At 48.8% G+C, this 24,849-nt stretch overlaps 1 protein-coding gene across 3 annotated transcripts in view; it reads right to left on the minus strand.

Moving 5' to 3' along the window:
* MYH9 (myosin heavy chain 9) overlaps positions 1–24,849 on the minus strand; it is a 78,502-nt gene that overhangs the window by 21,114 nt on the left and 32,539 nt on the right. For all 3 annotated transcript variants that reach the window (XM_072655929.1, XM_072655932.1, XM_072655931.1), the window contains exons 3-11: positions 20,931–21,087; positions 10,743–10,770; positions 9,248–9,341; positions 5,002–5,094; positions 4,269–4,332; positions 3,070–3,168; positions 2,270–2,413; positions 1,268–1,363; positions 451–569 (exon numbers count right to left, since the gene is read on the minus strand). In XM_072655929.1, coding sequence (XP_072512030.1) covers positions 451–569; positions 1,268–1,363; positions 2,270–2,413; positions 3,070–3,168; positions 4,269–4,332; positions 5,002–5,094; positions 9,248–9,341; positions 10,743–10,770; positions 20,931–21,087 — 894 coding nt within the window. The remainder of the gene's footprint in view (positions 1–450; positions 570–1,267; positions 1,364–2,269; positions 2,414–3,069; positions 3,169–4,268; positions 4,333–5,001; positions 5,095–9,247; positions 9,342–10,742; positions 10,771–20,930; positions 21,088–24,849) is intronic.

A 24,849-nucleotide genomic window follows, 5' to 3' on the forward strand; every position in this document is an offset into this window, starting at 1 on the left:
TGGAAGACTCTCGAGTCTTGCTCATCTCACAATTACAATAATGTTACCAGTGAAACTAAGAGGAGAAATCAAACCTGGTCAGGAAACTCAGCATCCCAGAGCAGTAAGGAGTTTGCTTAAAGGGATGAGCCATCCTGCTTCGCTCTGACTCCCCACCTCATCAGCAAATAGATTCCCTCCTTTGGGGAAGATACCACATCTGGGGTGGCGGGACATGCATTATTTTTTCGGACTTTTTCAATGCACTGATCAGTTCAGCTGATTTACTGCCCCCTTGTCTTCCTCTTTATTTAAAAAAGAATTGTTTGTGAGTCTCTCTGGGACAGGGAATGGGACTGGTGACAGGAGTAAGTGCAAAAAGAAATGACATCAATAAAAACTGAATGTTTTTAAAAGGACGCAAGGGATAAGTGTTTGTCAAGAGACAGGTGACGTGAAGTGAAGACGTACCTGTTCTTTGGTCTGGGCTTTCTGGACGTAATCCCGTCCAACCTTGATTCGAGGTGTGAGGATCCCTCGAGTGAAATCAGTCACATTGATGCCCAGAAGGTGGGAAACTTTTTGGGCAGCTGCAGGCATTCAGGCAGCATGCGGGATCAAGAAGAGAGAAAAAGCCAAACCCTCAGGTTTAGTAGGGCAGGATTTCTCCTGCCCAGCAGTGCCACCTACTGAGCCAAAAGCCCTCCAGCATGAAAGGACCCATCACACCCTCTCTGCTCCTCTGAAAACCAAAGAAATGCAGACAGACTGTTCCTTCAGGTGCTGATCCTAAGAGTCTGCATGAAGTAGGAAAGGCATACCTAAGGTCCCCTCCAGGCCAGCCCACAGCTGGGACACCCACCAGGGGCAGCCTCTCTCCTTGGCCATACTCTTTCCCTGAGGCACTTCAATGCTCACAGGCTTTGGACTAGATGAAGTCAATGACTCTACTGATTGTGACCAGAGAGAGGCCCAGCAGGTTCTCCTACATTCTATGCCAATGCCCTAAAGCCCCCCTTCCCCATCCCACCTCCCAGGACTACTGTCCAGAGCCTTTCTACTCCATGCTTTCCATGTGTGGTCTCTGCCAATCACATGCAGCTTCTGGAGAGCAAGGACTAGGTCTTTTTTTCTATCTGTAGTCCTTGCATTTAGACAACTTTTTCCTCCAAGTTAAATCCAGCAAAGATTCTGCACTCAGCTTGCTGGAGGCAGGAAGGACAGGTAAGGGAATGTACTATAGGGGGTGGGGGTGAGTTGTTCCAGCATCACCCAAGTGGTCTCGCACCTGTATTATCCGGCATAGAGGCCTGATCAGTGTTGCGTTCCTTCTTGAAGGCAATGTTGCCGAGCTGAAGGACCCCTGAGATCACTCTCAGCAAACCTGGAGGGGGACACAAGGCCAAGTGAGGACTGGCTGAGCCGCCATGGTCCTGAGAGCACAGGGTGGTCAGGCCAGCCCTGCTTTCCTCTTCACTGCCATGGCTGTCAGGGCACATGGAGACAGATGAATGGGTGCTCCTTAACCTTAACTCCCTCCCCAGCTCACTCTACCTCTCCCCTTGCTTGGGTCCCACACCTCCTTCAGGAAGCCCACCTCCAAGCCAAGTGATCTCTTTCAAATTGTCTGTGTGCTCTGCCCTCTGCTGGGGGAGCCTATGCCCGTATCTTCTCTCCCCTCTCTAATGGCTGGGCAGCCTGGAGCCAGGGAGGTTGTTTTTGGAACCTTTCCACTGAATTTTAGACCCAAATTGGGATAAACAGTCCCCTTCTCATTCAGTCTTAACTGAATGAAGAGCACAGGGGAATAGAGGTTCCAAAGCCAGGTTAAAGGCAGCAGGATCCTCCTCTAAGTCAGACTGAGACTGTCCAGTGCCCTGCAAAGTCTACACTCCCTTCCTCCACTACATTCCAATAAGCCAAGTCTCCTCACGATGGAGGCAGAGTGAATGTTTCCCATTCCGAAATCAGATGCTGAGTACACCAATGGCCCCAGGATCCTCCTTTCTATTCAACTCAACTAGGAAAAAAAAGACCAAATTCTCCACTTTCCTCAAGACAGTTTCTAGGGAGGTGACGATAGTTGGAACAATCATGGATGAGAGGAGAGCAGCAGTGGGAGGAGAGAGGAAGGAAGAAGACTGTCTTGCACCTAGGCCCCTGCCTCACCATTCCCTGCTGATGCTGCCCCAGGATATGCACAATGACAATAAGCCAGGCCCATCTCTTCCTCAATTTCCACCCCTTACAAGACCCCTTATGAGATCCCTCTGATCCCCCAAAGCCGTACCCATCTGCTCCTCCTCAGGAATGCTCATGATCCTCATGGCTTCCATGGTCTCCTGGAACATATCCTTGTCTTGTTGGCCAGGGATGGTGACATGCCCATTGGACAGGAAACGATACTTGTTGTAAGGCTCCAATAGCAAGTCGGCTGCAAAGGCAAAAATCCATGAATCTCATGGGGCCATGGATTGGGAGCTGCACAGGGCAGCGCTGGAGATCTGAGCCCTCACTTCAGCAAGGACCAAAGAGTAGAAATAATCTCTTCAGACTCTGTGGCAGAGTGAGGCCATGGAGCCATGGGGCTCTGCAGCTGGTGAGAGGGAGTCCCATCTTCACCAGGGGTTCATCTCAGCTCTGTTAATTCCCACACATACTGGTAGCACGTGCTTTGCACACAGCAAGAGCTATATAAAAAGCGCTACTCTGAACCAATATAGACCCAGAAGCAGAAGACAAGTCCCTGAGACAGCAAAAGAAAAGACAAAGGAGCCACTGCTTACTCTGCCTAACTCCCAGGGTCAGTGAAGAAGGGAACTCAGGGCAGAGAGGAAGCCCAGCGTGCCAGCAGAGCCCAGACACCCGGGGTAACACTTGACAAATCCCAGCTTCTGTGTGGATTGTCTCCTATGATTTTATGTACATGTTAACGAAAATCAAATTGTTTTAGCACTAATAAACATGTACTGCTGAAAATACTAAAGCAACCCCTCGGGTTGGGCCTTGGTGACTGCCTTGCCGGCCGCCTTCCCTGGTTCCTGGCTCTACTCTCAAGGTCTGGACTCTTTGGATCTCCCAACAACTCACTCTTTAAGTGTTCTCCAGCACCAGATAGCAGATAGTAGAAGATATGGAAGGTTCGTTCCTCCTTGGCTTGACGGATGGCCCGCGATTTCTCCAAAAGATCTTTGAAAACGTCAAGGAACTATTCTAGGAAAAATGCCATGAAAAGGGAAGAAAAACTCCCTACAGAAAGAGGCAAAAGTTATGTAGAAAAGTCAAACAAACCACCTGGGATTCAATCTTCTGAGAGATCTAACAGGTCTTCGTATTTACTTCCCAGCAATATCTTGAGTAACTTAAAGGTCAGGCACAAAAAAGAATTATGGGGTTTTAAGAACCGGAAGAGTTTCAAAATAACCCTCATTGAAACCAACATGGTGGCCAAACCTGAGGTTGGCTTGTAGCCAGCACATGCAGGAGATGCTTTATTTCAATGAAGAACCCAATTCAAAATGCCATGATCCTTACTCTCCCAGACTCCTTTTAAGAGCCAACTACACAGTTATCCCTTCCACGTGGCAGGGATCAGGACCATGGCACCCCCTCAATCTGGAAAATCCACATAAAATTTTGTGGCCCTCCCCTTATACAAGGAGTCTGAATTTTTTCTTTTTCTTTTATGGGATGTTTATAGAGCCTTATTGTAAAATTTGGGTTAAGTATTTGGTCGTAAGCTATAAGCAGGTCGATGTTAAGTTAAAATACTAGGCATCTGCTGCCTTTCACATTCTTTTAGCAACCTTTACCTTTTTAGTTTAAAAAAGAAATTGTGTATATTGATGGTATTAAAAGATAAAATACGTTGACAGTATAAAATACCACACATATATTCCACGCATTTCTGAATTTTTACTTTTTCTCTGTCATCTGCTGGCCTTAACATTTTGTCTGCAACTTCAAAATTCCCAAGTCCCCATTTTCATTTCTTATGCCAACCCGTGATAGAGCAAAACTGCAATGGGGAAGAAACACGATGGGGAAGGGATAAATGTATTCCTGAAACCCGAACAACCAAACCACAGAGAGACAAAGCAAAGGAGAAAACTAGAGAACAACGTCCCTCCCTGTTCTTGGTGAAGAGACTGATAAAAGCCTCAATCCATAGGGGCTAGGATCCCAACCCCAGAGACACCCCCTGGAATGAAGAAGCAAAGTCCTCTCCTCAGCTCTGAGACCTTCCTCTTCCACCTCAGAGCCTGTGAATGCGTCAGCAGCAAGGATACAAGTCTCAATATTGGCTCCCACAATGTAGCCATTGACATCAAAGTTGATTCGGATGAACTTGCCCTGAGGAGAGAGAAATGGAAATCAGAGGGGTCAAGCCCATGCTCTCTCTGGTCACCTCACTCTAGCTGGCAGAGTTCACCATATAAGGACATCTGGAGGGCTGGGCATGACTCTGTCCCTCTGTAGCTGACACTAAGATAATACTAAGGACCAGGAAATGGGGCCTCAGTCATAGATCAAAGTTAAGAGATGGTCAAGTTCCGCTATGCCCTTGCCCTTGCTGGGCTCCTACTGTCATCTCCTCTGGGAAATGAGAGACCAGCAAACCTAGCCCAGTCTATCAGGGAAGTGGGGCTAAGTATCAGAGCTACACTTAGTAGGCATTAAAACAGGACAATTCTCCCCTCCCAGAAAGGAATACCCAATCTAAAAGTACCCACAGGCCAGGACTTGTGACTGAATAGGAAACAATAGACACAGCTGGTTCTAGCAAACCAAACTCTCTCTCATGGTCCCACACTAAGTGTGGGAGGGAGATGAAAGGTAGGACAAGACCAGTTACTGCTCACTTCCCAATGGGGGAAGCCGACATATAAATAAAACACATACACACAAGATCTACAGAGAAGAGGAGGAAGGCAGCTGAAGTAGGAGTGGGGCTGGGGGTGAGGGAGAAAAGGACTGAGTATGGAAGGAGGCTGCTGGGGGAGGGGAGGAGCTACTACTCACAAATCGAGAAGAGTTGTCATTTTTCACAGTCTTGGCATTCCCGAAGGCCTCTAGGATAGGGTTGGCCTGCAGCAGCTGCCGTTCCAGTTCACCCTGTGAAGCAATCCACAGTAACAGTGATGCTCAGTGGTGAGTTTCAGTCAATAAGCCCATCAGAACCAGGCACGAGTGGCAAATCAATAGCAGAGACATCCTGTGCAAGCACTGACAGCCCCTGGTCTTCCTGGGAGCTGGGAGCCCTGGTGCTAGAAGGAAAAGTCATACGACCAACGGCATTCCAGAAAGGTTGCTGGATGTCCCCTAGAACAATCAACTCATTTGAAAGATGAGGAAACTGAGGCCCGGAAAGGGAGTGCCTTGTTGCAGCTCAGGTAATCAGTTCGATGTTCTACTGGCAGCTAGTGCCTGGCACTACTCCTGGCTTGCCCTTTCTGGGTAGTTCCTCTTCTACTTCTAAGGTCCCTTGGCCATGACTTCCCTGCTGAGGGGTCCTGGCTCATCACTACACCTCAGACCAAGTTTCTTCACCTCCAGACTGGTGGAGTGTGGGAGGCACTGCCTGCTTGTCCTGAGGGCAGTGTCTGTAGTACTAGAGAAATGGGAAAGGTAAGAGGTGGGAATCTATTTCAATTCCCTCCTTTTACAGGAGGAAAACTCAAGTCCAGAGATATTTGTGACTTCTACAAGGTCATCTAGGTGGTAACATGATACACAATGGGCACCCTCCAAGCCAGCCTGTGCTGTCTCCTGGCAGGCCAGTCCTATATATAAGGCCCACAGGACCCTAGTTGGCAATGACAACACGGTAGTAACACTAACTGACCCAGCCATTTGTATTGGGTTTTCCCATTCAAGACCAAGAATGCTAGTTAGAGGTGACAACATTCCCATCATCCCCATCTTAGAAATCAGGAACCTGGGCTGGGTTACACAGACACCACCTCCAGTGTCAACTTTGTCCTCACAACAACCCAATAAGGCCCGGCACTGTCCCCATTTTGCAGCTAAAAAGTCATAAGACTACTAAGGGGCAGGGGCATGAAGGACGCAGGTCTCTTCACTTCTAGTCCAGGGCTCTGCCACCTTTGACTGCCTGAGGCTTCCCATCACTTGGGGATCAGGGCCCTGTGCTCATTTACAAGAGACAAACCAAACTTAGGCTCAGAGAGAAATCAAGACTGCTCTTCATGGAGTACTGGACCAGCACTGGTGATCTGTCTACATGCAGCCTTCCAGCACACAGGACCCAAACAGCACGGCTGTAAGCCCACTTAAATGCAAAGAGAAGACAGACTAGGCCCTCCTAACAATGTAGCCAGATCTGGGGCCAAGGTTTCTACAAATAGCAGACAATGGGGATGGGCAGTGTAATGCCTTCCATGAAGAACCAATCGACAGGCCAGACCACAGAGCAAACCAAGGATAGGAACAGGATTCCACAGATGTTTCTGGCACCAGCAGAGACACCCAGTTTCCAGGCTTCCCACTCACTCCTGTACTGTTGAAGGAGAGCTGACCTGGGAAAGCTGGCTGCCACAGCTTTGGGAGCAGTCTGGGAAGAGGCCTGCTTTCCACCCATTACATCTTCCTTTCCAGTCACATGTCTAGCCATCCCCCCAGATAAGCCACCTCACTCTTTTCCTGCTCTGGGAGCCTCTGCCTCTCCTGCCCAGCTGGGCCTTCTGTCTGCCCCAAGAGGAGGCTCCAAGGTTCATGTCTAGGACCATAAAGAGTGACCATGGAATGAAGGAAGGGCAGTTGAATACACCCAAGGTGTGTTCAGAAGAGCAGAAGGAAGGTCACACTGAAGAACAGGACGACTAATTGGTGGGTTTTCTTTTTTTTTAATTTAATTAACCATTCTGGAGATTTTAAAATGCAATTAACTTTGCATAACATATAATTATGAGCTCTTTTTAATATATGTTCACAGCTTCTAGAAAGACCCAGCATGTGCCTGGGTGATGGACTGGGGCGGGGGGAGGCTTTTATAGGAAAGCCTGCTTAGCCAAGGCAGCCAGCTCTGCCGAAGGAGGCCTGCTGCATGGCCAGGCTCAAGCCTTGCCACTTCTTCCTCTCTAGAGAAAGACGAAAGACAAAGCTGTGCTTGGGTCCCTGGGGCCTGGGCAGCTCCTTGCAGAAAGAAAGGATTCAGGCCTTGGGTTCACAGAAGATAAGCATAGATTAGACAGATAGACAGATAGATCTTTCCTTACAAAGGCTAAATGAGCCAGTGGCTTGAAAGTGAGTCTGTATAACCACAGAACAAATCACTTAGTAAGGGCCAATGGCACTTGAAGGTCCAGATAGTGTCTCAGCTGTGTCCAAACCCAATGAAAGGGATGCCAGACACTTCTACTTTCCTTCTCCTCCAGGAAGGTTTCCCCTTGATTATTCCAAAGCACACAAATTGCTTCTGACGGGGGCCTCCTCTATGTTCCCATCTGGCAGCAGTCTATGTGAGGCCAAACACAAAGGCCAAGAGAGTGCCCCCCGGCCCCGAGATTCAAGAAATACCATATTTCACTGGAACAAGAAACATTAAAAAAAAAAAAAAACAAAAAAAACCGTACTTGGAGACCCAAGCCCCAACCTCATAGATCAGTTTTAAAAATAAACCTCCTAAAAAGTGAGGAATGGAAAATAAAAGAGGGGTAGGAAGGAGGGAAAAATGAAACTTTAAGAGTTTCTAAATATAACTACTAACACCCCATGGAAAAAACATCAGTCGTGCAGGGTTTGGCACCCAGAAGGTTCTATTTGATTCAATTCCAGAAGTCTGTTCTCATTAAGACATTAGAGTGTCCACACCCCAGGTCTGCATGCAAAGACAGTTTCCCCCCCACCCCTCTTAGGGATATGCTGCACACAGCCCACCAACATGTCCAGGTACCAAGAGCAGCTAAGTCCACCATGAAAGCTACCAAGGATACCACTGGCACCAGTGGCTTATAATGAAGCCCAGAAATGTGGGTGCACGTGAAAGAAAGAGAGACACACAGTCATGCTTAAGACTGACTACCAACCCCCAAACCAGAGGGAGACCTCCCTGGAGGCTTGCCTACCAGCCATGGCGAGCTCCAGGCAGTGGGCAGGGTCTGTCCACATCTGGCTTGCCACAAAGTGGGCAAGGATGCTACCAGTGACTTCCACACGATCCCACTGAGGGCAGGTCCCAGAACAGGGACATTTCAGGCACACTGCACTAGACCAAGTTTCAGGTTAAGGGGCCTGGAGTGCGGCTCATTGGACAATAAAGCCTGGGTGATGAGACCAATCAGCAGTCGGTCGCTCCAGAACACAAAAGCAGGTCACTGTGAATTACAAATCTCTAGCCCCTGACCTCCCCTCCAAACAGTGAGCAGGGTCTATGAGAATCATTCTAGCTGCAGGTGATATGGTGTGGAGTGAAAAGCTGATTGGGGGAAAAAACCAGGACACACGATGGGGAGAACACGCATTCCTAGTGCAAAACGTGCAGTAAACGTGCGGCTCACCTAGCGAGGACCCGACTGACGAGTTCGACCATAATCCATCAAGGGAGGGGGAAAAAATGCACGTAAGATAACTGTCCAGATGGCCTCTTTTCCTGGGGGGACAGCCCCCACTGGCATTAGCACAGGACCCTGAAGCACACGTGTGGAACCGCTGCCTGCCCAGCACCCCAGTCTGACAGGTGGCAGCCAGCTCTTCAGCTCACAGGGTCCTCCCCCACCAGATCACAGTAGATTATCTCAGAGAGCTGCTATGGCCACAACTAAAGCAAAAGACCTCCACTACTACCCCCACCCCACACACACATCCTGTGGCCACCCTGGGGATGAGCACCCCCCAGCTCAGGTCACCAGGCATATGCTGCCCATGCTTGCCTTCAAAAGGCAAACAGCTCAGACTTCTTTGATATCTTAGTTTGGCTAAATTGGTTTTGCTTTTTATTTAACCATTATAAGGGGGGATTCTCCAGAAAAGGAAGAGGGAAAAATACACTGGAAAATGTGACCTAAAACCAAAATGCATCAGTAAACTTGGTTTGGGCCCAGGCTCTGCGGAGGCGCTCGCTGGGGCAGGCCTTCACGCACAATCCAGCAGTTTCTCCAGAAGTGCTCCCTCCTGCCACAGCCAACTCGGGCCTTTACTAAGGGCATGTCAGGGGCCTGGCCAGTGGCGCTGGCAGTCTGCCACCCTCCTCCATTTTCTGAGGATAGACGGTCCCTACCCAAGGTGAACCAAAGGCGAGGAGACTCACCTGGTCCTTTTTGCTCTTGTGGGAAGAGGCCACATATGCCAGGTATTGAATGACCTTCTTGGTGTTCTCGGTCTTCCCAGCTCCGGACTCCCCCCTGACAAAGAGATCCAAGGAAGGGCTGAAGTGTGGAGGGACGTTCCTCAAGGGCTCCTCTCCTCCCCCAACCTTCCCCAGTTCTTTATGGCTACAGCAACCACTGGGTCTCATCTTCTGGTCCCTCCTGGGCTCTCTCCTGCCACACTGACAGTCTGAGGGATAGGCTTGGGTTTTCCTCCATTGATTCCCTTTGGATGACTTCTTATTACCTTCCTATTGAGGTTGGCCTTGTCCCTGCCAGTCGTTCTGCTCCCATGTTGAGGCCAATCCCACTGACCAAGATTCTTGGGCTTTACTTCATCTCTCCCTCTCTTTACCCCTTCTCTTTCCCTGCTCATCCCTAGTCATGGCTCAGAGTATCTGCTCCTCCTCTCCTCTGTCTCCAAACCCTTCTCTGGAGTGAGCTGCTTTCGTGGGATCCTTCTGAATTGTGTCCTGAGCTCCCTGCTTTATTCTGGTCTTTCAGGAGATCAGAGAAATAGCCAACATGAGCTGAGATGCCTGCATTTTTACATTTGCAGATCTTCTCCCATCTTCTCCATCTGCTGTTGTGTCTCCCCCTTAAATACATCAATGCAGGTGGGGAGCAGCACCAAACTGGAAACGGGGTCATGGTGGCAGGCACCCCTCCTACGTCATGTGACCCCACCCTCCAGCTCCCACCTCCAATCCCCCAGCAGTCCCCACAGTCATTCTCTGTTCTGGCTGCTATTAGAGACTCATAAAGCTTCTCTCCTGGTCTAGGAAGCTTTCCCTTTTCACCCTGTTCAACAGCCATGGGAGTCCAATCTCCCTAATGACCAGACTGCAAGCTATAGCCAAACTCTGCTTTGTGGAATCCCTGCTTAGAGAGCTTCCCATGGTCCTCGGGAGGCCTGGCAGAAGTAAATTTGTGTCCACAACTTGACCAGGTCACTTGGCAGCTTTCATATCTAAATGGTTTAGGAATGAATCGCAGGCAGCTGCTGGGGGGGGGGGGGGGGGGGGGAGGGTCAAAGGGACTTAAACTTCTTTAAGTTCCTTCAAAATTTCACTTGGACTAAAAACAAAATGTTTTAGACCATTCTTAACTCTTTCAGCAAGAGAAGGACTGCTTTCCTCTTTGGAGGCAGTGGTGCTGTGACTTAGCAGATCCAGCAGACTTCTGTCTGGCAGCTCCTTGGGGAAAGGTAAATAAATCTCTCACTATGAGATCAAGGCCATCCCCACAGTGAAGTCAGGTGGCACTGAATGGCCCTGCCACTTGGGAAAAGGAAGCCGGGAATCAAAAACATTCTGAAAAGGAGGTAAATTCTTCATATGACACACCAAGCCACTCCTTCTTGAAAACAGGACAGGGAAGAAAACACAGAAGACAGCATCAAGATGTTTAAAAAAAAAAGACCAAAACCCCACTTACGTGCACAGAATGGACTGGTCTTCTCGATCTGAAACAAAGAAAACAGGGGTGAGACAGATCAGAATGAGCCCCTTTGTGCAGCCCCTGGAAAGGGAGTCCTGCCAAGGGCTCCCCAGCCAGCATGAGCACACAGCCCTGTTGGCAAGCAGCCTCTCGGACCTCCCAAGCAGCAGGCCTGAGCTAAGTGATGGCCAGAGAAGACAGGAACAATGTTTCTATTACCTCTGGGGCATATTACCCACACGTGGCCTAGAATTTCCCACCAATTCTGCCTTATGAATAAGCACGAGAAACCTCGAGGGAAGCCTGTAGCCATGGCCTTAAATTGGACTTTTCCTTATCAAAGGTCGTGCCCTTTGCCTGGATTAAGTCAAGTTCCCTGGAAGGAAGAGGGGGTTATTTAACCTAGTACCTGCCTGTGCTTAAGAGCAGGTTTGAAAAGAGAAATTAGTGGGAAGGCAGGTCTTTCATTAGGTTCCCCCAGCAATCTGCCCTCTGAGTCAGGAGCTCTGGGCTGCCCTCTCCTATCTCCTATAGATGCCCTGTGGGGCTGACTCCCTCACCTCCCTCAATCCCTGAAGTGTCAGCAAGAATAGTATGGGCTCTGCACTCAGCTCCCTCCCCAAGCGACTGCTTAGGTCTCTATTGGGCAGTGCTGGAACCACCACACTGCTTGGAGAGGCCTCCATCACCCTTCCTAGAATGTCCAGAGCCCAGAAGGCCTGGACAATGGCTCTCAGGCAACTGGACATTCAGAGAACACATCCGAAGGTGGTTAATGCCTCACTTGCATATGAAACCAGTCCTCTGACGATAGCTACTCTGAGTCACTGCCTTTGCAAAAGGTAAGCATACAGTCAACAGGCCAGGGCTAAGTGGGCCCCTACCATCACTTCAATCCTAGTCCATTGATAATTCAGCAAAAGGATCTGGGAGGGTGAGAAGGGGAAGGGGGTGCCACATCAAAAGGCTAGCCTCCTGCAGCTGTCCCTTCCCACCCCCAGGGACCTGCTCCTCTGTTTCAGGCCTGCTTAGTCACTACCTCCTGAAGCCTACAGGAATGTACCTGCGAGTACAGACAAGTCCAGCTGCAGGCAGGCAGGCAGCTGCTACCATAAAAGGAAGTGCTTTCCCAACTCGACCAGGCCCTGGGAGAGTTGGAATTCTTCTAATTGTGTGAGGTGGAATCAGAAGCTGGGCTGACAGACAACAGGAAGCGGGGGTCCAGAGGAGAAGCCAAGGGGCCTTACGGCTTCACCAATCACACAAAGGCTCCCCATTCTGTGTCCCAGTGGGCCCCCACAAAGCCACGAGCCCTCCCCACTGTGCCTGGCATCTGTCTTGGGGGGTGGTCTAACTCTTTAACACTCCAGAAAAAGTAAGGGAAAAAGAGGAGAGGGGAGGGGAGGGAAAGGAGAAAGAAAATGCTCCCCTGGTCTTCTCAGGGTCTTAGAGGAGGAACCCATCTTGTGCTCAGACTTGGGCCCAGGAATCAGCCACCCAGTTCCAAGGACTCTTGCCTTTCTTTGATTGTAATTTGGGACGATCCCATGAGCATGTTTCAATCTCCTTTCTCCAAACAGCTGCAGTTCTCTTTTCAGGTAACAGAGTAAGCAGAGGTTTACTTATTCTTGCCAAGAGTTAGATTTTTAATAGACATGAAAAAGGCCTAAAATTTCCATGTGGTTCTGCTGGGTCATTTGCCCTAAAGGAAGCAGGGAGGAGCAAAGAAGGAATTCTGTGCAGTCTGGAAGGCTGAGCCCGTGGGCACGGTGGGAGAGCTGCCTCGCATCTATACCCTCAGCTTTGGCCAGCCCCCAAAATTCCTGAGAGGCTCCAGTGGAAAGAAGCCCCCAAACATGGTTATGCACTGCCATGCTGCCCTGGGCAAGCCCCTCTATCTGTGATGCCACATGTCTTCTTTCTTTACCTACAAACTGGGCATAAGTCCCCCAGACACTCTATCCCACACCCCTGCCAGTAGCCTGGCCCTGCCTCCTCCACTTCTACCAAACTGTGCTTCCTATATCTAGCACACAAACCCAAGTCTGCTCTTCTTTAGTCAGATGCTGAATCCTCAACAAGCCTCTCTCCACACTTGCCTTTCTCAAAGAATACCACCACCATATGCTTCAAAAAAAATCTTTGTGCCTTGGTTCAAGCCCTCACATGGGCTTCTGGACACAAGGGCCTCTCTGCAAACAGCCCTCGTACCTCCCCATGGGGAGAACAGCCTTCAGCTAAGATCCTTGTGGGATGGACGGGGCCTCTGGAGAGCCCCCTGCAGAGAAACAGGTTCATGGCATGAATGTGAGCTTAAAAGTGTCAGGTTCTCATCATTCTCCTCATTCTTCAGAGGCAAAAACCAAAGCACCTCTGCCTTCACAGAGGTGCCTGCTTTGGGTTTCCTTCTAGGATCCAAAACTTCTATTAAGCTACTAGCACCTTTTCTGATACAATTAGATTTATACCCCAGTGGGTTGTTTTTTCTGTTAAAAGCCCAAATACTTTAGTGTTGAGCTTATGGAGGTGAGGTAACATCCTTCAGTGGTGAGTCAGGGTGCTCAGCAGGGGAGGGCGGGCAGGGGGACTAAACACCTAGGTGTTGGCCTCCCTATCAACTAAGGGACAGAACATCCTCCAGGCCCCATCACCCTCTTCTGCAAGAGCAGCTCTGGAGCCCATTCACAGCCTTAAAAGGCAGCCAAGCTGTTCACAGAATACTGACGTCAACCCCAGCAGGAAGTGAGTGCAGCACAGACCCTGCCTATGACTAATTCATTCAAAGACCAAATGGTGACCATCCCTCATGGTCCTGTCTGAGCTCTACAACCAGTATTCTCTGGAGAGGGGGCTGGGGCAGTTCCAATGGAGATCAGAGTATGAGTAGTCCAGGGCTGAAAGACCTCAACAAGCCAGACAGATCTGAGCTCTGAAGAAAAGTCTGGGCGTACCTACCCTGCAGTGCCCCCACCCAACAGTAGTATACCTTGCCTCATTTCTGCCCATAGGTGGAGGCACCAGCTCAACAGAGCAGAGGAGAGAAGGAGGTCTGAGCTCCTTTGGCCTTGGAGGAGATAACACAGAGCTGCCTTAAAGCAGGACCCAGAGTCTGGGTCTGAAGATTTCACACAAAACTGACCCAATCTAGGGGCACCCAACCAACAGCAGTTGTTAACTGCCTACTAAGTGCTAGGCACTGAAACCATCTCTATTCCCAAGAAGCTTATAATCTAATTTGGAAGAGAAGTGAGTGGAAGCCTGGCTCAGGTAAAGATTGCCTAGGGGACCCCTCACCTTCTCCAGATCCATCCAAAGCACAAGCTTCAGTCATTTCAGAGTCCATCCCACAAGTCCTTCATGAGATTCTGCCCCCTTCTCCAAAGAAAAGTCAGCACACAGGAAAAATGGGGCCTGACCTGGCAGCTCCCAGAACCCAGTGGTATTCTCCTCCACTAATAACATCAAGTCAGCAGTGGCTTCAGGAGTCAGGTTTCATGGAGCCTTAATCAGAAAGTTCTCCATCTCAACCTGCACTGTTGCCTCAAAGAGGACCATGGTTTGAATGGTGTGGAAAAGAAGGCCCAAGTCCCCGATTATAGGAGTCAGCAGTTCAAGGGACTGCTCCATGGCCATGTAGCAGGAGAGAAGGGACCTCTGACTGCCTTCTAAAAAAAAAAAATCAATAAAACAAGACAAGGGGGTTGATGAGGGAAACAAGGAACCAATGAAGGTTTGGAACTACCAATCTGATGAATAAGGAAGAACTATTGCTAAAGGAACCTTAGGGAGAAGTGGGCACAGCACCTTAGAGTAGGAGGTGAGAATGTCTGACATAGCCTATGCTGTAGGACTCCAGAGAAAAGGACAGGTACTACCCCATGGCCTAAAGGTCAACCAAGAAAGGCAGCCTGAGGATAGCAATGCTGCTGAAAAGGGCTGCCCAGGAAGCTGTGCAGAATATGGCAGCGAAGACAAAGAACAGACAGCGGTTACAGAAGAGGGGCATGTTCCTGGAAGAATGGAAGGAACGCCAATGCTGCCAACGAGCTGAGGCTCACAGTGAATGCTAAGATCCAACCACAGGTCTTTTTTTAATAGCTATTCTGGGGACAGACAACAGCAGGGACAAGCCCTGCTGTGCCGCTCACTGGGTATAATGAAGAAAAGGCAGAACTAGCTTAGCTTTCATCTTGTTTCTTTCCACCAAGGAGAAAGATCTTCAGGCTGGGCAATTTCCAATTCCAAATAGTTTCAAGGCAACTGAAAGCCCGGCTGCGTATGTGGGAAGATGGGCAAAGAACAATGTAGGTCCACTCCCGAGGCCCGGTGTGCATCACCAGGCTGAAGGAGGTATGTATGAGAGCTGTCCACTGTCCAAAATCAAACCAATGGGATGAAAAAGAGATGCCTGAGAGCAAAAAACATCTAGATTTTCAAACAGAGAAAGAAAAATGGATTCTACATTTTGTAATGATGAGCATGGATTACATGGCAGGCAAAACTTCTAGGATACATTGGATGGATTTGTGAGCACCTGAAATGAAAGCAACCTCTTAGAAGGTAAATCAAGCAAACCTGCCCTCTCTCCTTTTCTTACTGATCTGGTTTGTAGGGAATGTCATAGGCAAGGGCCACACTGGAAGGACCAGTCTCAAATCTGGATACAAGGTAGAGCCCACAGGAGCAAGGAGTGACCAGTACCCTAAGGGGGTCTGTTTGACAACATCAGCACACCCAGAGGCAGGTGAAGAAACTGCAGTTGTTTTGCCTACAGAAATAAAGACTTAAGGATGATGGATTGGGATGGCTGTATCTGAAATGCCATCATCAGGACTGGAGGCTATTCGGCCCCAGAGGACAGAGCTAGCTCTGACTTGTGGGGAGAAAAAACTTCCTAATGCCGATGGGAGTGCCATCCATCCACCCATGCCTGTGGAGTGGGGGGGGGGTGGGGGTGGCACCAGACTAACCCATGTGAAAGATGGCGCACAGGAGTTTTCTGTTCAGATGAATTCTCAACAATACAATGGCTAGAGAAGAGACACCGAGGGTGGCTAGACAGGGTGCTAGAGTATTAGGTGCAGGTCCTCAGTGAACCACAGGCAGGCCAGGTGGCAGAAGGGCCTAACATGGCTCTACACCACTGCATCACATGACAGGATAGCACTGCATAACCAACTGTGCAGTGAGGTCATTACCAACCTAATGCTCCTCCCACTTCAGCTTGCCAGCTTCTGCCAACATCTCCCTTTGAGGAAGTGGAAAGCTAGCAGTAGCCTGGGACCCTGCACTCAGGAGGCACTCAGCACTTCGCGGGCCCAAGAATGAGTTCCTCCCAGGGAGGAAAGCGTTAAAGAGAAGAACAATTAAATTACAGGGCACAGGTTTGAGGTAAGAAAGGTGAAGGAAATGCAACAACATTTCTGGTAAACCTGGCTCAGAAAAGGCCAGGAGAACAGCTGGGTAAGAAAGCCCAGCTGGGTAAGAAAGCCCAGCTGGGACGTTCCTGGGACCAGAGGAGCCATCTTCTGCGTGGAGAAGGGGCCAGGCCCCAAGCAGCCTCCCTGAGCGTGAGCGCAGATCATCTGAAGTCTCTGCACTGTCTCTCGCTGAGGAAAGTTCATTCTCCTGACCAGTTCCGACCTTCGGACAGGAGTGGTATCCCTCCAGAAAGAAGGCCAGCCCTGATCCTAACAACACAGCGTGTACCCAACAGAAGGGGCACATGGGCAGGTTAAGTCTCCTCCAAGTCTGGAGAGCTTTGCAGAGAGGCCAAACATCGTTCTTAGAATGGAGAACATCCACAGATTGCCCTTAGCCTTCATTTCTAAAACTTTAGCTGTTAAATCAGAAGAAGCAACAGCTAAGACAGGATAATAAAGGAGAGAATGGGGTGGGGGGGTGGGGGGGGAAGAAGGGGGCCTGGCAGCCCCACCAAGAACCTTCATTTCCCACATTTATCTTACTACAGAATCTCAGGTGGCGAAAACTCAGAAAGGTAAACAGATAAGATCAAAATACGAAGGACTGACTTCACCAAGCAGGAAAAGGTACAGGAATGGGGAATACGTAAGGGAACGGTTGTTTGGGGTAGAAGGAAGAGAGAGAAATAAATGAGAATAACTGAGTATTCAAACTGGAAGGAACTGGAGAGATCATTAGTCCAATCCTTTAATTTTACGGGTAAGATAGCTGTGCCAAAAATGCTGAATAAAGCATGAATATAATGAACTCTTACTGTGCCAGAAGGATTGATAAATACAAAGAAATCTGGGAAAACTTGCATGAACTGCGGCAGAGTGAAGCAAGCAGAACCGAAGGCGTAAGGCCCACAATGACCACAAACCCTCAGGCCACACACTGGCTGCTCTGCTGTTCAAGGAGATCCTTCCCAGTGACCACCGCCTTGCATGGTGTCTTGGTTCCAGAGTTGCTAATGAGTGTTTTGTATCAAAACAAGGTGGATTCTATTTCTAACAATTCTTATTCTAAAGCATCCAACAATGTTTTAGATTCTCCAAGTGGGAGGATGCACAGAGCTAACTACAATTCAAACACTGCAACCTGAAAATCAGATCTCTGAAAAGGCTCCACTTCAGGTGCAGACTGTGTGATGCATTTTAGGCTGCAGCCAAAGGAGGCCTGCTGTCACCAGCCTGTTCTTGTGTCTGTGGAGACAGGAAGCAGGCAGAGGTTAGCCACTTGATCACTTCATTTTGTCATTGGGGGCAGACCTGCCCACAAACACTCTCCCACTCTCCACTGTGAAGAATCCCCAGATTCCTCAGGCCTCCACCCCCCCCCCCCACTCTGACTCCAGCAAGCACCAACTGAGGCATCTGTCTCTCTCTCTCTCTTTTGTATCTCTAATGCTCTGATCAGTGCCTGACACACAGGAGGTGCTTAATAAATACTAATCAACAGACCAACTGACTGACTTAGAAAATTGCTTGTTATAGCTGAAAAACTCAACCCTGTGGCTAAGCCTCTCCAAGTTCAGGAGCCAGGGCCTATCCTCAGGTATAAGCCCTCATCTGTGGCAGGGGATAAAGTCACTTTAGGACTACACTACAGGCCAAGAATTCATGTTTTCTGACTCCTGTAGTCTGATAAACTCCCAGTTAAGCTCCTTTTAAAGTAAAGACCAATAGGCAGTGGCCATGTGTACTAGGGGACATCTCTAAATAGTGACATGAGGAAGATGTCATTTGTTCAGGCACTGACTGGTAAAAAAATAAAACCAGAATCTCCTCTAAGGTGTGAGAATGAAGAAAATAAGAGATAAAAAGGAAGCAGGCGAGTGGGATTTATAGCTAAAGAAGACTCCAGGCAAGCAGCTGGCCCAGGGACAAGGACGGGGCACCCCCTACCTCTGGAAGGGCCAAAAGATTAAGAAAAATGCTACCACTCCCTGATTGAAGAGCCACCATCAATGAGGCCTAACTCCAGGAACTTCAGCACCCAGTGAGTCCTTTGTGTTGAGAAGGCACTGCCTGCTGCCATTAGCAGGTCTCCCTCCACCTCCTGGCCAGCACATTCCAATTTAAGTGGCTTCCTGCAGCTGTCATCCTCACCCCCAGGCTCCCTCCCCAACCGTGGCCTCCAACTAGGAGGCTCAATGAATTTGTCCAAAAGTACTTGCTGGGCTGCCCCCTGAAGTGTTCAGACAGGGGCCTAGGTTTCGCTGGAGAGGCTCCTGAAGACAGTTCTGAAAAGCTGCTGACAAGAAAAAAAGGAGCATGGATGGATGGCAGGAAGAGGAAAGCCACTTTATTCCCTTCTCCCACAGCTCTGACACCGATGAAACCCTGGACCATTTCCCATCAGGATGGCTGTGGCCTCTGCCAGAGTCAAAGAGGGACCCAATAGGGAAGGCCCAATGGGCCACCAGACCCAGTACACAAGAAACAGTCTACCATCGTGTCTCAAGGATGAAAAGGACTGGACTGAGAGGTGAGTTTGAATTCCAGGTCCACCAATAATTCACTGGGTAACATTAGACATGTCATTTAATTTCTCTAGGCCACCATTTAAAAGCTGCAAAGGTATTTCTAAGAAGTCTTCCAGCTCTGACACTCTATGATATTATGTTTATACAAAAGGGTAAGTTAGTCATTAAGTGGTGTGTGGACACTGGCAAAGAACTATTTGCACAAACTCTGAGAAACTGCCCACTTCCCATTCAGCTGCCACCACAGAGTAGGGCCCTGGGGAGAGGAAGGGAAATGGATTAACAGAGCAAAGGGTTAAAGCATTCTTGGATTACCCTAAGCCAGGAATGAAAGCAGACCCTTGCTGCCTCTCCCCCAGAAGGGCAGAATGCTATTAAAATACCATAAACCCAATGGAATTGGCCAGAATCTGGCATTCAAACCAATTAACATGTAAGATTTTTCCACTCAACAGCTCTGAAGGAGATAATGGGGCTAGGGTCAAATTCTTCAGCTCCCTGTTCGGCTGTCAGAGCAAATCCTTGCTCACCAAGGGATTCTCTGGCTCCAAGAGATAACACAGGAATGACAAGTTTTCAAAACAAGTCTCTTTCTTTGTAGACTTTGGTTCAAATTCCCAGGGCAGCTCCATCCACACAATTGGAGAGCAACCCTAACACTGTTGAGACACTAACAGAGGGTCAAAAACCATCCTCATGAAACCCCAAGGTATGATGTCAGCCATTTAATCATGGTTTACTACAGGGCTTAAAGCCATCCAAAGGCACAAGACAGGGTTGGAATCAGTCAGACACTAAAGGGCATCTATCTGGTAAAGCCTATGGTAGAATACGGCTCTTAGATGGTGGTAGAAGGGAATTCTGACCATTGCTAATGACTAAGGTTCAGAATTTAAGAAGAACACAAACCAGAATCCCCAAGGGGGCAGAACCACAACAGAAACAGAGTTCTGACTGAGCAAGAAAAAAGCATTTCTGACTTACTGGGGGGAAAAGCAAGAGAATGTTTTAAGGGGGGGTCCTCAAAGAGAGGCAGGATTTTGGCAGAAGGGTCTTGTGGGAGGAGAGGCTCCAGGCAGGGGAAACAGTGGAAGAAAAACCAAAACATCAGTGGGAGCAAAAGCATGAAAGAGGGAAAATAGAAGTCCAGGCCTCTCAGGGAGGGCAGAGTGTGAGAGGAGGCTGAAATCAGACTGGTACTCGGCAAAAGGGCACAGGCAAGGCTGCTAATGCTGGCTGGGGGCCTGACTCCAGTGGCAAAAGACAAGAAGCTGGGCTGGCTTGCTTCTTCCATCCCTCCTCTTTCCTTTACTACAGCTCCCCCCCCCCCCCCCCCTCCACCCCTGCAAGAATACAGGAGCCTTGAGGGCAGAAACTGCTGCTTCATTTTTGCCTTTTCAGACCCTAGCAAAACAGCTTTAATAGTGGTGGAATTGAACTGAGAAGCTGGGCCTAGAGTTAGGAAGACCTGAATTCAAATCTAGTCTCAGATATTTAAGAGCTAAGTGACCCTGGGCAAGTCCCTTACTATGTCTGCCTCAGTTCCCTCAAATGCAAAAGGGAGATACTGATAGCATCAAATGGCATATAGTAGGAGCTTAATTTATTTTCCTTCCTTTTTTTCAGTGCAGCAGAGACATAACGAGAGCCCAGACAGTGGGAATGGTCAGTGAGAAATGCATGTGGATGAAATGGTGAGATGAAGCTTCCCCGAAATAGGGACCGGATCTCATAGGACATTGGTATCTCAGTACAATGTGTGGAGGGTCATAGTTCATAAGCAAAGACCTTCCCCTTCCCCAGCTATTCAATTTAGAAGAAAAGAATATCCCAGATTCTGGCCAAGTCCACTGGGCTTATGGTATTTTAATAGCATTCTGCCCTTCTGGGGGAGAGGCAGCAAGGATCTGCTTTTATTCCTGGCTTAGTTAAAAAAAAGCATAACTCTAAAACAGCAAAAATCTGGAAGGATGCTTTTTAGAAGGCTCTTACATGAAGGAGGGGTATTAGAAACACCAGCACCCAGAGATCTTTTCAGTACATAAGCCTGGCTCTTTGGTCTTGGTTTGTGGTCTTTCCATGATGCACTGCTCAGCCATCAGTAGTTTATAAAAGGGGGAAAAGGGAGAAGGAGGGTATTGAAAAGCTGAAAGCACTTAGGTCAATGCCAGTTCTAAACAGAAGTAGGAGGAGGTCAAGGATGACTGAAGCCCAGTGACCATGGCCACACTCACCTTGCATCATGCTCCTGTAGGCTGTGTCTGTGATGGCGTAGATGTGAGGGGGCATCTCGTGCCGCTTTTTGCCTTTGTACATCTCCACAATCTCTTCTGAGTAGATGGGCAGGTTCTTGTAAGGGTTGATGACCACACAGAACAGGCCCGAATAGGTCTGGATGAAAGAAAAACACTATAAGGGACAAACTCCTGCAGGCTTCACCAGATTTTTATTGACACCCAAGTACGCATCACGGGGAAATTCTAGACCACTACCACAGGTCTTGTACTTTCAAGGCTAACAGCTTTCTTCCCAAGAACTTGTGAGCAAAAGAATTTTAAGGCTCATTTTAAACATGAGGAGAGAGGCAGTCCCACAGAGAGTAGGGATCAGGCCTGCATTTGAATCTAAGTCTCTAGATGCAAGTCTAGGCCTCCTCCTCTGATAGTTGCTATTTTCCCAAGAAGACAGGGATGTATCTAGACTGGCCTAACATGGAAAAATGAAGCATCTAACACTGCCCAAGTTCTTTGGCCCAACTCAGGCACTCATGTTCAAAGCCTGCGTGGCTCTTTCCTTGGTTCCAAAGCCAGCACTGGCTTGGTACCAACTTCATCCCCTCATGTCAGATTCACAGTCCTTTGTACTCTATGTGACTGTGCCATCTTTATATGCAAACCTGTGCATCACACTTCAAAAATAATAACGCAATTGGTCAAATTCAAAGTAATACTAGCTTACATAGCACTTCAAGATTTGGAAAGATTTGACATGTATTAACTCATGTAATCCCCATTATTCCCATTTTGCAGATGAGGAAGCTAAGGCTCAAAGATGTTAAATGATTTACCAATGGTCACAAAGCTCCTAAGTACTCAAGGCAGGATATGAACCCAGTTTTTCACAGCTCCCAAGTCTAGCACTCTACCTGCTACCTCAGAGCCACATTGTAAAGCAAAGAACCTAAACTTGGTATAACAGGCTTTTCATCTGAAAATGCGTCACTGTGTTCATAGGAAACAGGGTTGGAGCTGCCATGGACCAGTATGTGAACTAGCCCACAATGAAGGTTTTTCATTAGGATGTGTATGTTCTGGAAGCATATCTTGACCCAGTATCAGAGGGTGCCAGTCAACACCTATTCTAGGCTAATGTAATGCCACTGCGTCACACTCCTGGTTCCTGCCTCCACCAGACTGAAGAAGGATCTTTGACATCTACCTCAATCCCTTAGGTCTATCCACAAGGAGGCCAAGGCCTACAAGAGAAAGTTGTAGCCATTTGTTTTCCATCCAATTGCTCTCTGCAAGGGTTCAGGAAAGAACCACATAATGAAGATTCATGGGATACTGCTGGTATCCTGCATTAAGGGAAGGCCTGAGTGAGTGCTGGGCCAACCAAGAGAACCCAGGTCTCTCCCTCCAGTTCCCCAAGTTCCCTTCTGATGAGGATTTTCAGGCCATTGTCATTTTTCGCTCTGTTGCCAGCCCCCTCCCAAGGCTCGTCCGTGTGACTTGGCTGCTAGAGCTGTACCATGGATAACTTTGGCCCACTGGGAGCACCTGTGGGCACAAGGCTTGTGATAGACTAAACCTTGGCTGGGGGGAGGCTGCCCCTTTCACTTGTTTCTTTCTCCTTTTCCATAAGCAATCAGTTTACAAAACCCAGGTCCCTTATTATAGTACCTGGGGAGTTTTTATTAAGTGTACTTTCCTGGCATTGTGAGAAGTGTGACTAATTCACTCCCCTCTCAGTGCCTCATTTCTAGGAGGGCTGAGTTTGTGGCCATGAGAACACAAAAGGCCTCTATGGCCCTGGCACTGGGAGCAGATCCCTTGTGAGCCTGTGTAGGCATAATGGCACTGACTGCCCACAGCTCCTGGACATTGAGGGGTAGAATGGAGACGCTGTGCACCCACTTATGGGGGCAAGGCTTTCAGCAGGGCATGATGAGCCAACCCTTTAATTAGATGAAATGGGTGCATGGAACTTAGAACCCAAAGGAACTCTGTGGTCACTCTTCACTGCCAGAAGTTGGGTCCCTAGAACATCTGTCTGAAGCACATTCCAAACTCATGACCATGGGCCTTTAGCACTTGGCAGTTGCAAGATGAAAGCGTGAGCATTTCACAGCTGTTCAGTGGCTTACTGCTCCCAGGCTCCTGGGGAACATATCCCTGGCTTTGCAGTCTATTGAAGAAACCTTAAATCTAAGCCATCTGGGGAGGGTGGTCCAGCACCCTCTCAGGCCTTCTGTTAATGGAGGATACCAGCAGTATCCCATTTAGTCTTCTCTAGTGTCTGGCGCTTTCCTGAGCCCTTGCAGAGAGCAGTTGGAGGAAAACAAATAGTTGATTATCTCCAGGAATAAGGACAGTGGAGGGTCCAACACTGTTCTTCCTCAGCCCGTTCTGAAATCAGCTGTGCTGAATGCAGATCTGTGCTGTGTGTGTGGGCCCTGAGTGGTGCTATTTCCAGGAGGCCCTCACGGCCTTGGCACATGTGTGGCACTAGGGCTGTCCCTTGGTATGCAACCATGGCATTCAGGAATGCCAACCAAGTGTGAGGCAGCGCAGCCTAGTTCTCCAGGCAATAGGCTCTTTGTCAAGGCAACACTCTAGAACTGGTCAAAAGAATGCTGTACTTGGGGAGTGGGGAATCTGACTTCTCTGGACTCACTACTTAGTTAATTGTCCATGGTTTGTGCTAGTTCCCAGGGATCTAACTCAACCCAGGTCACTAACTGGGTACCGTGGCTCATGGAAAAGGAAGGGAAATGAATGGATGGCAGTGTCCCTCCAAAGCAAAAGCTTTTGTGACTGAGGGTGCTCCCACTAGGCCAAGTCATCTACAGTGGAGTCTGAGACAAGAGAACTCATGTGGTGTCTGTTTTCAGGAGGGGAGCCCAGGGAGGGGAACAGCACCCAGATTCGGATGCCTGTGGCTAGCAAAAAAAAAAAAAAAGACCAAAAAACCTTCATGACAAGGGTCTGAGAAATCCCCAAGGCCAAGCCTTCCAAGGGAGAGTCCCCAACCCGCTGCTCATTCCAGAAAGAAGAGGCCGGAGCCAGGCACTCCTCATAGGTCCGGCATGGAATCCAAGTGGCAGGCACTTTACTCATTTTAGCATCAGAGATGCCCCTGCAGGCACAGTCAGGAGCAGACCCAGTGCTTTTGATGACACTGTTAAGTCAAGAGCATTTCTATACATGCACATTTTTGGGCTCATCTGCAGACAGATGCCAGGCAAATGTACCTCTCCTCCTAGGATCCCCTCTGAAGACCATAACTCCCTGCCAGTGAAGACTGTCAACCCTTGGGCTACAGAACTACAGAAGGTCAAGGCCTAGAGGAAAAGGAAAAGGGGCTGACTTTGTCACTGCTGTGACCACCTGTGAGTGTCCTTCATGTGGCAGACAATCTTCACATAAAAGCCTTATTCCTTCACAGAAAAACTCAAGACTTGCAGAGGTGCTAAGATTCACACTAAACCAAGTCCATGAGACTGATGCTGCCCAGGTGATGTGTAAGAATAAGCCCAGGACTCCCCAAGGGAAAGAGAAGCAAGCTGAAAGATCCATGAGGCCCCAAACCTTCACACTGCCGGCACAGCCTGATGAGAACTTGGTCACCTAGTACCACCAACTCCAAAGGGCCATGGAAACCAATTCATGCAAATTCTTCATCTCATAAACAAGGAAACCATGACCCCAATCGCACCTGAGCTGGGGATCCAAGTGTCCAGCACAATTCAGAAGAGCAACGTTGTCACTCCACAAAGGACTCCGGCTTGGTGGCCTTGGTCACCTGACCTATCTCCACAAGAATTTTTTTTCTTGAAGGTTCACATTGAAATGGTCATATATGCATCAAAACCTCCCCCTCTGGATGCTCTTAATGCTAGGGTTACAAATATAATCCAAGTGGTGCAGAAGA

This window comes from Notamacropus eugenii, chromosome 3, assembly GCF_028372415.1.
Source record: "Notamacropus eugenii isolate mMacEug1 chromosome 3, mMacEug1.pri_v2, whole genome shotgun sequence".
Lineage (NCBI taxonomy): Eukaryota > Metazoa > Chordata > Mammalia > Diprotodontia > Macropodidae > Notamacropus > Notamacropus eugenii.